Source organism: Cervus elaphus, chromosome 33 (assembly GCF_910594005.1).
Source record: "Cervus elaphus chromosome 33, mCerEla1.1, whole genome shotgun sequence".
NCBI classification, from domain to species: domain Eukaryota; kingdom Metazoa; phylum Chordata; class Mammalia; order Artiodactyla; family Cervidae; genus Cervus; species Cervus elaphus.
Window position 1 is genome coordinate 17,871,114 of NC_057847.1, and position 14,713 is coordinate 17,885,826.

A 14,713-nucleotide genomic window follows, 5' to 3' on the forward strand; every position below is an offset into this window, starting at 1 on the left:
ATGGTCTAGTGGTTTTCCCTAGAAATGTAAATAAGGAATGTTTACAAATCAATAATAAAAATTGTAAACCCACTAAGAGAAAAATGAACAAAAAGTGGAGCAAGTATTTTGCTATAGTGGTACAAAGAGTCAAAAAATACCCCAAAACAGTTAGTATAAAAAAATCTCAACAGCAAATTTAAATTAAAGACATTTTTTGCATATCATAGTGGTAATAATTCAAAAGAAAAGTAGATAATTATTATCATTATTAGTCAGGGTACCCTGAAATTTGAGCATTCACAGATTGCAGATGAGAGAATAAATCTGAATAAATGTTAAGGAAATCATACTAGATTTATAACTCAACATAAATTTTTTTACAAATTTATCTTAGGAAATAGAGAAGCAAGCAAGTACTGATACACCAAAATATTCATTAGTGGATTATTTTAATAAAGGAAAATTGGAAAAAATAAATGGGGATGGCCTAAATTATGGTACAACCAAATGATGGTATATGCAGCAGTCAGATGGACAATTTTGAAGTAAAGTTAAGGTAATGGGAAAATGTTTATGGTAAATTTTAAAAGTATAAAGGAGTACACAATCTTATAAACTTCTATATCATAATCTAATTTTTAGTGGTTATTTTCTCTTAGGGGTTATGGATAGCTTTCGTTTTTTACTTTGCTGTTTTTCAGTATTGTTTAAAAATTGTCTTTAATATTGATATGTAGTTTTATATTTGGGGCTTCCCTGGTAACTTTATATGTAGTTTTATATTTAGGAAATGTGCAAAATGCTGCTCTTCATAGTAAGTAAGTGAAACTATGAAATGTATGTGCAGATGGTCTTAACTATATAAATGAAACTATCCATTTTAAAATCATTTTAAAGAAAACATAAAAAGGCAAGAGCCTGAGAAGAAAGAGTTTTAAGTCTATTGGCAACCAATGGACAAGCTGAGAAAGTCTGTGGGCAGGGCATCATGTGATCAAAACAGCAGTTAAGATGAATCACTTAAGAGGGGTCTAACAGCTGTTAGGTAAAGATGACTCAGATCAGGTTGTGGTAGAGAGATGGCAAGAAGGGGTTAATGTTGAGTTGTTACTCAGTGTCAGGCATAGAACTGAAAGTACTTGGAGAGTGGGGAGTGGGTCATGAAGGATATGTAGGAACCAAGAACAAAATTTTCTTAATATTAAAAACATATATGACTATTGTATAAAATTGAAGTTATACAAAAAGCACAAAAAAGCAAAATAAAAATAACAGTAAATATTTAAAAACAAAGTGCCAGTTTACATGGAAATTTGGAGGAAAAGCTGGTTTGCAATAGACGATAAGTTAATTCTTAAACTTGAGTGGAATGTGTGCCAATAGGGTACTAAAGATATATTCAAATATCTCCTTTAGTTTTTATTATGTAATATATGAGCATAGTAACAACAATCAAATAGAGAAAATTATACATTAATATCAAATTTTCCACTGACTTTCCTGTACTACAAGTCCTACTCTTCATTAGTAACCACATTCAATTTTCATTTACTTCCTCTGATGATCAATTCCATATTTATGGAACTCAAATCTTGATATTTTGATCTCTCAATATCAAATGTTACTTATTTTCTTCATACTCTGAGAGACCTGGAAACTGTCCTCTCTTCTTAATCTTACGTTAATAATTACTTTTGGACATTATTGGTAACAATTTTAGCATATTATATGTACACTTCTGTAAAAAGTTTAAACTTTTATGTCTCCGTTGATCAGCTTCAGACAGTATGGCTGAAATCCCTCGATATAAACTGAGTGCATCTGTGATTACAAATTCCACCTCTCATCCCTCTTTTTTTCCCCTGTATCTACCAGCTTAGCTATTACTTTTAGCAAGGTTTAAAACATTTATATTTTATTCTATAACTATAATAAAATAATTTATATTTTGCCTAGAGGTTGAATTCTAAAAAGTAAAACTGATAAATAGAATTTAATAATTGTATGATTATGTAAACATTATTGATGTAGAAAATATTCAGGACCCATTGAGAAAGAAATAGAATTCTTTTTTTTTTCTTTTTAAACAACTTGCACACTATAAAATTCACCCCTTTTAAGTATAAAATTCAAAATATTTAGTGAACTTACCAAGTAGTGCAATCTTCACTGTAACCCAGCTTTGGAACATTTTCATCACTCCAGTAAGGTCCCTCATCTCCATTTACAAATAATCCCCTTTCCAACCCCCAACCTTAGGTAAACATTAATCTACTTTCTGACTCTGTAGATTTGCCTTGTCAGATTTTTTTTTCTCTAAGAAACATGGTTTTAAGATTTATAGATGTTGCAGCGTGTACCAGTATTTTGTTCCCTTTATTGTTAGATAGTATTACTTTATTTTGGTTTATCATGACACCAGTTGATGGACATGTGAGGTTTTCCACTTTTTGGATATGATGAAGAACTCTACTAGGAACATTTGTGTGCAGGTATTTGTGTGAACTTATGTTTTTTATTTCTCTTTGGTTGATACATAGGAACTCTAACTTTGTATTTTTCTATACCAGTCTACTCCTGTAATATTGTACAGGTGGTGGGTGACCAGAGCCATACCAAAGAAAATGAAATGCAAGAAGGCAAAATGGTTGTCTGAGGAGGACTTACAAAAAGCTGAGAAAAGAAGTAAAAGACAAAGGAGAAAGGGAAAGATACCCAACTGAATGCAGAGTTCCAGAGAAGAGCAAGGAGAAATAAGAAAGACTTATTAAATGAACAATGCAAAGAAATAAAAAACAATAGAATGGGAAAGACTAGAGATCTCTTCAAGAGAATTGGAGATACCAAGTGAACATTTCATGCAAGGATGGGCACAATATAGAACAGAAATGGTATGGACCTAGCAGAAGCAGAAGAGATTAAGAAGAGGCAGCAAGAATACATAGAACTGTACAAAAAATGTCTTAATGACCTAGATAACCATGATGGTGTGGTCTCTTACTTAGAGCCAGACACTGTGGAGTGTGAAGTCAAGTGGGCCTTAGGAAGCATTATGATGAACACAGATAGTGTAGGTGATGGAATTCCAGCTGAGCTAGTTAAGATCCTAAAATATATTGCTCTTAAAGTGCTGCACACAATATGCCAGCAAATTTGGAAAATTCAGCAGTGTTCACAGGACTGGAAAAGGCCAGTTTTCATTCCAGTCCCAAAGAAAGGAATGCCAAAGAATATTCAAACTACCATACAATTGCACTCATTTCACAGGCCAGCAAGCTAATGCTCAAAATCCTTCAAGCTAGGCTTCACAAGTATGTATTTAGAAAAGACAGAGGAACCAGATTGCCAACATCTGTTGGATCATGGAGAAAGCAAGGGAATTCCAAAAAAATCTACTTCTGCTTCACTGACTATGCTAAAGCCTTTGACTTTGTGGATCACAACAAGCTGTGGAAAATTCTTAAACAAATGGGAATACCAGGCCATCTTACCTGTCTCCTGAGAAACCTGTATGTGGGTCAAAAAACAACACTTAGATCCAGAGAAGGAACAATGGACTGGTTCCAAATTGGGAAAAGAGTATGTCAAGGCATATATTGTCAACTTGCTTATTTAACTTAGAGGTAGAGTACATCATGGCAAATGCCTGACTGGATGAATCACAGGCTGGAATCAAGATTGCCAGAAGAAATATTAATATCCTCATATATGCAGATAATGCCAGTCTAATTCTAGAAAGTGAAGAGGAACTAAAGAGCTCCTTGATGAGGGTGAAAAAGGAGAGTGAAAAAGCTGGCTTAAAATTCAACATTCAAAAAACTAAGATCATGGTATCTGGTCCCATCACTTCATGGCAAATAGCTGGGGAAAAAGTAGAAACAGTGACAGATTTTATTTTCTTGGGTTTTAGTATCACTGTAGCAGTGAGTGCAGCCATCAAATTAGGATACTTGCTCCTTGGAAGAAAAGCTATTACCAACCTAGACAGCATATTAAAAAGCAGAGACATCACTTTGCCGACAAAGGTTTGTATAGTCAGAGCTATGGTTTTTCCAGTAGTCATGTCCAGCTTTGAGAGATGGGCCTCAGAAGGTTGAGTACTGAAGAACTGATGCTTTCAAACTGTGCTGGAGAAGACTTTTGAGAGTTCCTTGAACAGCAAGGAGATCAAACCAGTCAATCCTAAAGGAAATCCTGGATATTCATTGGAAGGACTGATGCTGAAGCTGAAGCTCCAATACTTTGGCCACCTGATGCAAAGAGCTGACTCACTGGAAAAGACCCTGATGGTGGGAAAGATTGAGCAGAGGAGGAGAAGGAGATGATAGAGGATGAGATGGCTGGATGTTATCACTCACTCAATGTGCGTGAGTTTAAGCAAACTCCAGGAGATGGTGGACAGGGAAGCCTGGTATGCTGAGTCCATGGGGTAAAAAGAGTCGGAAAGAACTTAGTGACTGAATGACTGATGACTATCCAAAGGAAAATATCCCAATTATTAAGAGCCTCTGGAGTTTTTTTTTTTTTCTTATATGTCATTAATTAACTTTGAATTGTTTCATATTTTATTATCTAATCATGGTTTTTCATTCAGATATTTTCTCTTAGAAATTTAAAACAATTTTAAAATTAATATTGCATAAATGCTAAAAGTATAAAGATATTACCCATAAACCTTCATATTTACAACCTACTTAAGGAATAAAATACTTCCAGAACAGTTGACAGATCTTATGCATTTTACCTCAATAGCATCCCCTCTCTTCTTTTTAGAGATGACCATTATATAAGTTTATCATCTTTATGCAGTTTTAAAGACTTTTACTAAGTATATAAGTATTTCTCAATTAGTTAAAAACAAATATTTATGCAGTTTAAATTCTAACTGGACTTGACTTTTTTCTCAACATTTATTTGAGATTTATCCATGTGGATAGTTTTTTTAGCTGAAAATCATACATTTTCATTGCCATATTGTATCCCATTTTATGAATATGCCAACATCTACCCATTTTTCAGTTAATTGGAAGTTAACGTTTTTTTTTTCCACTATAAACATTCTTTGTCCCCGATCCAAGAATGTCTTCTATCAGCATCCAGCAAACTGTTGTAGGCTGACATGACAGCTTGTATAAATGGTGACATCTCAGAACCATAACAGCTCTTAACATTTTATTTATTAATAAGATATAGCAATTTTATTGATCTTCTCAAAGACCCAAATTTTTATTTCATTGTTGTCTCTATTGTTTTTGTTTTCTATTTTATTGATGTCTGATTCATTTTCTTTTTTTAAACTTATTTTGTGTTTAATTTTCTCTTTCTCTTCAAGTTTTTTAATGTGGATCCAGAAGTCATTACCAGGGGAGCTTTGTTTATTTCTAATATACTGACATAGTGCTGTAAATTTTCCCATAAATACTGCTTTAGCCACAGCTCATAGATTTTAACATGTTGTGTTTTCATCTTCATTCAGTTCAAAACACATTTTGTGTCCTTTTTATTTTCTTCTTTGACTTGTGGATTATTTAAAAGTATATTATTTAGTTTCCAAGTATTTGGGGATTTTCCAGAGAACTTTCTGTTAGTTACATCTAATTTAATACCACTGGGGTGAGAGAACCTAGTTGGTATGATTTGAGTCTTTTTAATATTATTGAGGCTTGTTTTATGGCCCAAAATGGAGATTCTTTTGGTAAATATTCAATGTGTACACTTTAAAATAATGTGTATTTTGCTGTTGTTGAGTATACTATAAATGTCAATTATGCAAGACTATAGATAGTGTTGTTCAGATATTTTATATCCTTAATGGGTTTCTCTCTATTGGTTTTAAAAATGAGCAATGTCAAATATCTGACTATTTGAGTGTAATTGTAAATTTGTCTAGTTCTCTTTAAAATAGCATTATTTTTGCTTCATGTATTTGAAACTGTTATTATTAATATGTGCATATTCATTTTGACACCTTCATTTTATATAGGCCCACCTCTGTGTTTAAAATTATATTTATTATTATTTTCCAAGATTGGAAAATGTTTTTTAGTCTATGGCCATACCACCCTGAACGCGCCCGATCTCATCTAAAAATGTTTTTTAGCTTGGAAATTTTCTGCCATATTATTAAAATTTATATCTTTTCTGGATTTTTCTCTTGTCAATTAAAAAAATATGCTGTCATTTAATCAATAAAATAATTAATGTTTTTAGTTTGTTGCAATTCTTGATAAATTTAATTCTTTTTTTTTTCCTTGAAGCTATCCCTTTGGTTTCTTGTTTTAATTTGAACGAATTTCTTCTTAACCATTCTTCATAGATGTAAACCTGGGATTTTGCTTTTAATCTCCATGGCTAGGTTAGGTAAATGCCTCTGATTTTTGTCACTAATCACTTTTTTGATTTTCAAGTGTACTGACTCATGCAATTATTTTAGAAAAGTATTTGAGTGATATGGTTTTTGAATTTGGAGCTTCTGAATGTCATCATTTATCTTTGTCATTATATTATAGTTTGCTGGATGTTGAACTGTAAGTTTAAAATTGGATCCACAGTTTATGCTGTACTATATTTTGACATCAATCGATACTGAAAGATCATTCTACAATTTCTGTCAACATTTCAATTAAGTATTAGGTAACAAGAATAAAGGAACTTCTTATTATAATAGAGATAATTTATGTGAATATAGAGTTAAAGTAAGAGATATAACACCTGAAATAAGAGACATATTAGATCAACTTTTGTCATATTCAGGACCATGTTCTAAATTCCTTTCAGAACTAACATTGACTGTTTTGTTTTGGCAAGCATATTTTAATTTCTTAGAATCCATTCTTGTTGTCTTATTTCTTTTTCTCAAGTCAAACTTTTTTGATTTAGTTTAATTTTACGAATGCAACATTTCAAATTTTTCTCAACATATTAATTAGAAAAAAGTTATATGCTATACCCTATGTTCTACTCTGTTCTCTTCAATGTGACTTATTTTTTTATTTCATTAGTATAACTTGCAAACAATAGTTACAAATTAGAAAATAAAACTGTTTTGAATTCTGTATATTGACAGAAATAGCTTTTGATGATGCTTAAGGCTGAAGATTATTTTGGCTAAGTATTTAAATAATAAGCTGTTTTATGTAGCTTATTCAAAATTTTATTTTATGAAACATTTAAGGCAATAATTAAGCATTTTTGAGTTTTAAGTCAATATTTAATCAATATAGTGTGAGTTCTTAAACATCAATTCAATATATGATTGAAGTGACATGCTGAAAGCAAAGGGCAAGTGAATTTTAATGAGGAGATAGCATTCACCAACAAATATTTGAGTAGAATAGACCTCACTCTTTACATTGCAATACGATTGGTGAGCTGGCCAATGTGAGGGCTTGAAATTTCAAGGCATAATTAGAAAATCACTTGTAGCCTCAAGGACTTTATCTTGGCTCATAAAATAATAGAGGTGGAGTACTTGCTTTTTATGGATATTTTCACTGTGATTCATCTTTGAGAGCCGAATTCATATGTTTGTTGCTTATCTCACTACAACAAAATCAGGTAAGAGATTATTACGTGAATGTAGCTACGGTTATAAATGAAGGCAGTTATAAATGAAGGTAAACTCAGTGCTTTCAGAGCAAAGACTAACTTCTGACAACTCTGTTAACTGCTCATAAAAGTGAGGCTGTGATTGTGTAAAGCTGTCTGCTAGCTAAAGACATTAAATTCAGGTGTCAAGTTCAGGAAATAGCTTTTCAGAGAGGAAAACTGAGGTTTCACTTGATTTAACCTCTTTTTTTTTTTTTTCCTTTCCTAGAAACCGTTTATTCCGTCAACATTATTTCTATCCCGTGTTTAAGAGTCAGAGAGAGACTAGCTTAAGCCCACTCAGTGGTTGCCCCTACCCGTTCAGCAGTCGCAATGGCGGACCGCACACAGCCATCGCCAGCACTGAGGCTCGTCCGCAGTGGGGAGCTGCTGGGTGGGCACAGAGGACACCAACGCCTTCAGACTCGTCTGTGACCTCGGATGCGGTAGCAGTGAGTCGGGGTGCTGAAAGTCCCCCTCGGTCACAGCCTTTCCAGACCGGCCTGCTGTTCCTTTCCGTCTCTTGGGGATCTCTGTGGAAATGGAGGCCCGGCTGACCTCTCAGGATTGCTGACAAATGATCCTTCCGCGCATGCGCAGAACTTTCCGGGCCAGAGTCTTGTCTCGTCAGACCCCCAAGCGGGAGCCCCATTGCCCTCCTGAGGTGATGACTATGTCCACATGGTGCAGAGGAGAGTCTGTGTCATACACGGTGAGATCGGTGAGTTCACATAAGGACCTCAGAGGCTGGTGGTCAGCCCTCGGATTGGTAGCCGCCTGAAGCTGTGACTGTGGAAAGGCGGCCAGTAATAGGAGTGGCCTCGGTGGCCAGTATCCCTGGAAGATATGATACTGGCATCAGCCCGTTTTAACAGCGGAGCTGCTTGAGGAAGCATCTCCTGTTCTCCTCAGATTTCTGAAATAGATGCCCTCACTTTTTATTTTGTAGATGATTGTTACACTTGGAAATCAAGGTTGGTGCCCCCTCAGTAGGTTCCTGAGGACATTCTCTTTCTTCCTTTGCAGTATGTCTGGGACTCAGGACACGGTGAAAATTACCCTTTGAGTTACCACAGGAACCCAGTCAAGATATGTAGCCCATTCTCTGAGTAGCATTGAAAAACCATCTCTTCTAACTTGTTAATCAGAGGGAAATTCAAAGATCCTTTTTTTCCTACAGCTGACTCTTCAACAACACACATTTGAACCTGTGTGGGTGTGCTTATACATGGATTTTTTTTAAGAGTTAATACTGTAGTACTACACTGTTGTAGCCACATGTTTCGGGAAACAAACTCACTCAGAAGGACAATGCAGATAGTGGACTGCAGTTTATTACACCGGCGGGCCAAAGGCAGAGTCTCCTCTTAGCCAAGGACCCCAACCAGTTTTTGTGAAATGGCAACCCACCCCAGTATTCTTGCCTGGAGAATCCCATGGACAGAGGAGCCTGGCGGGCTGCAGTCCACGGGGTCGAAAAGAGTCAGATATGACTGAGCGACTTCACTTTCACTTTTATATACCCTAAGTGTATGAGCACAAACCCACCTCTCCAAATTCCCTGACAATCAAAGTTAACCTGTGATTCATATGCCTTAAGCCTAGGTGGTTAACAGTGGGCAATTATCAATAGGCCTGTGGCCATACCCCATAACATAATAGAATGTATGATTCTATTCAGTTACACAGATAATTAAGGTATTCTTTTAGGCGATGGAGAGCCTTGGGGCTCTTCCTTCTGGGAGCCTGGTTTTCCTGTTGGTACGTCGTTTCCATAGATACTGGGCATATAGCTCCAAGTCCACAGTCTGGCCCAAGATGGAGTCCTGCTTTCAAGATAGAGCCTGTTCTGTTTCTTCCTTCAACGCCATCTGCTGATGAGGAACTGTGGCTACTGAAGAATAGTGAATACAGATATGGAGAACAATGTGTATGGCGGGCTGACTGCAATCTAGATGCAGATTTTCCAATGAGGGCTGGGTTGGCGCCCCTAACCCCTGAGTTGTTCAAGGGTCTACCGTTCATAGGAGAAGGAAATGGCAACCCACTCCAGTATTCTTGTCTGGAGAATCCCGTGGATAGAGGCGCCTTGTAGGCTACAGTCCATGGGGTCGCAAAGAGTTGGACACGACTGAAGTGACTCAGCACGTACATACTACTGTTCATATTACAACTTTAACTACTAGTTATGGTCAGTGTTTCTTAGACATAGTAGCTTTATAGTGGAAGGTTTCTTTGACAGTAAAATCATAGTGCTTGTTTTAAAGGATTGGATTTAAATCTGAGGACTGTCTTTATTTCTCAGTTTTCTCAACTATTAAATGGAAATATTACCTACCTCATAGACTTTTTATAAGAATTTGAAAAAGTAATACTATTAGGTACTGGGAACAGTGTCTGACACATAATAAGTACTCAATAAATATTAGAGATTGTTACTTATCTACTGTCTGTGAATATCTCTACCTTAAACCTTAGGCTAACAGACAAGCTTTCTTGCAGGGAGGAATAAAACTACATTTGTGTCTCTAAACAAACACAAAGAGGTATTGCTTTTAAGTATATTTTTCTTAGCAGCTTGCACATAGCAATAGCTGTTTTGAAGCGCATACTCGAGGTCTGTGCTTGTTTCAAAGAAAGCTCACCATGTGTTGGGAGTTTGGCAGACGACTCAGTTCTGATCATTTTATGTCCACTTTCTCTCATTTTTCTTCTGAAATGCACAAGCAGCACAGCGTCGTTTTCTCTCTTCTTCTCCATCTTCTCTTCCCCCTCTACCCTCCCTACCTTTCTTTCCCTTCAACACATGCACGCAAGCATGCACGCTAGTTTTCTCTTATTTATTTTTTTAATCCCCAAGGGACTCATGGAGCAGTCTGTGTGCAGCTGCTGTGTTTTCCACTTGTTAAATTGGCAGTTACCTACTGTGTAGAGTTGCTAGGAGAAGGTGAATAAGCATGATTGGAGCATCATCGGTGCACACATTTTTTTCAATAACAACCTGTGGAGCTCTGTGGTCTGTCTTCTGTGTGGCTCTTATGTTATTTTTCTCATTGTTGTCATTAATATTTGTTGAATTTATCGTTAGAGCCTTGTATTTTTTTTAACTCTTTAAATCCCAGATCAATTGAGAGACAAAAACCTTGGCATTTAAACCAGCCACTTTTTTCTCAGGGTGGTGCTGCGGATACTGGTTCCTACCATCTGTTTTCTTATTACATCCAGCCCTCCTTCCGTTGGTAGAAAGGAATTCAGCTTCTTCTGGTGCGCTAAAAGTCATTCATGTTTCTCTTTTGAATAATAGATCTCAGAAACTGTAGGAATTCTGATGTGCTTCAGTGCATGGAACAGTAACAGATGAGCTGCTTTGGGGAGAGCTGGAGCGCTCAGTCGGTCAGTAGTACAGTAGCAGGCTCACATGTGCCGATTGTTTCTGTGAGGTCAGAGGATCTGTTTATACTGCTGTCTGCTTGAAGGGGGGGTGGGTGATGTGGTGAACGGTGGATATGCCTGTCAAAGTCAATAGCAATTCTGGCAGAAGCTGCCGTCAGCTTAGTAAATCTGCAATGTTTTGATAGATAAGAGATGCTAGTGTATAACTGTTTAAGATTTGTAGTGGACTGAGGAATGCTTGTTCTAGCTGCTGAAACTGACTGTAAATATATTGCCTTAGGCGTATCATCATGGGGTCTACTGCTACGGAAACTGAAGAACTGGAAAACACTACTTTTAAGTATCTCATAGGAGAACAGACTGAAAAAATGTGGCAACGCCTGAAAGGAATGTGAGTAAGCTCTTTGCTGGGTTCTGTGTTTTTATCCACCTCTCTGATAAATAATTTTTTTTGAGTATTAACATATTGAATTATTGGCACTTTCTGACTGTGGATTAGTGTTTCCTTTAGAAAGATTTTCTCTTAAAAAAATGTGTCAGTCTCAGCTAACAACTTGCTTGAAGGGTGAATAGTTTTTGTGCAGGTATATTTTATGTAAAGTAAGGTAACTCCCTAAGAATTCACTTCATTGTTAGACTGCATGGCTTCTTTTATACATTCTGTATGTGTTACTTAGATACGTGGTTTAGATATGCAGAAAAGTAATTAGAAAAGCTGCTTGCCAGGGTACTTGCGGAAATAAAATTTCTCTCAGATAAAAAGAGAGATTGCTGTTAGCACTTATTTCTTTGTGATTAGATTTTGAAGAAAAAGGACAGGATTAATATGATAATAGATCATTATATTCCATTGTGCTTATTCATTATGCCTTAATTAATAGTACATTTTTAAGGAGAAAAAGTTTATGTTGTAAAATTACTAGCAGCACACCAAACTTGCTTGAGAGTTTTGGCTTAAATCAACTCATTTCTGAGACTACAGAATAGCTCATGGTATGAAATAGACTTTTGTAAGATGGGTCAAGAAGTGTGCTTATGTCCGCATGAAATGTAAGTACTAGAGTCAAACTTTAATTGCAGTGCTATTTACCTTGCTATTTAAAGAGCATCTAGGTTTTTTTCCCAGTGTATGTAAATTATTCCTGCTTAGTGTTCCAGCACACTATGTTTATATGCTTTAAAAAATTATGTCATAATTGTAAAATCAGATTTAATATTTGTATAAAAATATGAAATATGAATTTTTACAGCCAATTGCAATTACTTAGCATATTTGCAGACTTCATATGAAAATATATTTGCTTTTCTATAATAATAGCTGAAGGAATCCTACAATAGGAGATACAGAGGTTTTTCAGAATTCTTATTTCTAATGTTATATATACATTTTGTTGTATAAAATGCAATATTTGAATAAATTTAATGTTGCTGTCTTGATATATATGATTTTTTTAAAGAAAAATTATATCAAACTATGTTAGGTAAAAATTCTACTTTCCTCTATTTGAAATGTATTTAATGATGTTTATATAATTAGTGTTCACTGTATATTTTTTTACACTTGAAGTAGTACATGGTGTTACAGTGCACTGGTATAAGAACACACTAATAATGCAAACAACGTTTAACAGAGAATCACTTTTTAAAAGGAAGCCATCTTTACATCATTTGAATGAATTAGAGAAATATGTTTCCAAGACTCATTGAAGATTTAGAAATCACAGGTTTTTTTTTTTTTTTACATAGAGGTGGTTCTCTAGTAAAACAAATAATCCTAAAAAGCAAATAACAGCTTACAAAATTAATCAGTACAGATGAAAATTAGACATTGGCAGTCATCAGATGATTTGCATCCTAACCTAATGAGTGGTTGAACATCTGTACTGGAAAAATTATATTTCATATTTCAACCTAGTTTAGATTTTCTTCCCTTTAGCAGGACAGGATGGTTTTGGTTTTTAGTTTGTTCTATTTTTCTGCAGTTATTTGAATGCATGAAGATGTATGGTAGTGAGTTTATGCATATGTCTTTAAAAAATTTAAAAAGTGAATGTGTGTCTACCTAACATTTTAGGGCGAAGTTATCCGACTTTCACTTTAACACTTGCTGTCAAAGATCAACTTCTCTTTTTTGTTTTCGGAAGAAGGTGATAGAGTCATTTAGCAGTAGAGCTTCATGACTTGATATTCAACATGGATGTAGGATATTATTATATACATACCTATATAAATTTTGAATTATGTCTACGTGGAGCCACTGGATGACCATATAGAACACCAAATGACCAAATTACTAACCAGTTTTTCTGTTTTTTAATGATTGCTAACCTGATGGAAATAACTGAACGCTTTTGCATCCCAAAGCAAGAATTTCATTTTGATACTATTTTAACTTGTACTTTGACTTAAGACATTTCCAGTATTCCAGGTTTAGAATTGTCAAAACAAAAAGCTCTACATCTAAAATCTGCATGACTAATGACAACCGAATTGTTTAATTATGGTCTTTTGTGTAGTCTGCATTCAAAGGCATGATGTGAGGGACTCCCTATTCCATTGCTGAGATTGTCTTGCCTATTTAAAATGTTATATGTTATATTGACTCAAACAGAATTTTAACTTATTGAAATGTCTAGTATGAGAATTCCAGTTTTAAGTATTGGCAATTAAAATTATGTTACTCATGAATGCTATCAAATAATTTTACAATAATTTCTTAGTTTGGCAAAAAAAAAAAAAAACCAACTCAATCCTTAGGATGTTTGTTTGGAAAGTAATTTTTAAAAAAATTTTGCACTGCAAAATGCAAACTTTACAAATGTGTTTATTTACTTCAACAGGATATTCTATTCTTAAGTGGGTTTACAATAAGTACATTTCTGAGGTTAAACAAAAATAGAGACAAAGGTTAAAGTAAAATAAGGTAATTCCAGTATACCTTAAAAATGGAAAACAAGAATCACTACAGGTAGATATTTACAAAAAGTATTTTATAGGTGTTTTTATATAACATTATATTTTAGAACACTTTTTTTTTTCAGTCCATAGAAGTAAGTTTTATGTTTTGTAGCACATGTGAAAATGTTGGTAAACTGAATTAAAATATCAATTCTTCTCTATCATTTTGTTGATTTCTTTCATTGAACTTTTAAATCTCCTCATACAATATTAATTAAAACAGTATATTCAGTGATGTGCTAGGAAATCTCTTATTCCTTTGTGGGAACAAAGGTGAAACAGTTTTCCTTTCCCATTTCTGATGTAGACTTGTATGCTTTGTTCTATTAATTTTCTTTTTATAGTTGTGGACTTTTCTTTAGCTTTCTTCAATCCATCTTCTACTACTAATTTGTCAGTCAGAATGATAATTTAGGTTCTACACAATGACTCACCATCTCTGATGGTAGGAATGTTAGCAAATGACTATGGCATCATGTTATTCATAAACTACCTTTAAAAAAAAATCATATACTTGTCTATTAATTACCAGCTGTTTAGGATTTGGAAAACACTTAATTCTTTTGCCGCCTTTACATCTGATGAAATTCTGGTTCAGAAGTTTCCTGTGACTCTGGGGCCTATATTACTTCTTACACATTGAGAATAGTTTTCTAACAGTGGTCTTTGCAAAGTTGTTAAGTTTCTTATTTTCTATGCAGAAAGTTGAAGATTTTATATTTTTTTCATTTATAGATAGTAGTTTTTTCAATTTAAAAATAATCTTTTTGTATGTCATGATAAAATTGCTGAT

The 14,713-nt window shown here is 34.6% G+C and overlaps 1 protein-coding gene across 5 annotated transcripts in view; it reads left to right on the forward strand.

Annotated features, from left to right (window-relative positions):
* The first annotated feature begins 10,817 nt into the window (after positions 1-10,817).
* PDE1A (phosphodiesterase 1A) overlaps positions 10,818-14,713 on the forward strand; it is a 376,053-nt gene continuing 372,157 nt past the window's right edge. The window contains exons 1-2 of one of the 5 annotated variants that reach the window (XM_043894606.1): positions 10,818-10,833; positions 11,243-11,353. In XM_043894606.1, coding sequence (XP_043750541.1) covers positions 11,253-11,353 — 101 coding nt within the window. In that variant the 5' untranslated portion in view covers positions 10,818-10,833; positions 11,243-11,252. Of the gene's footprint in view, positions 11,010-11,098; positions 11,354-14,713 lie in introns of those variants that run through there. The other 4 variants (XM_043894604.1, XM_043894603.1, XM_043894602.1 and 1 more) reach the window with 4 other exon arrangements.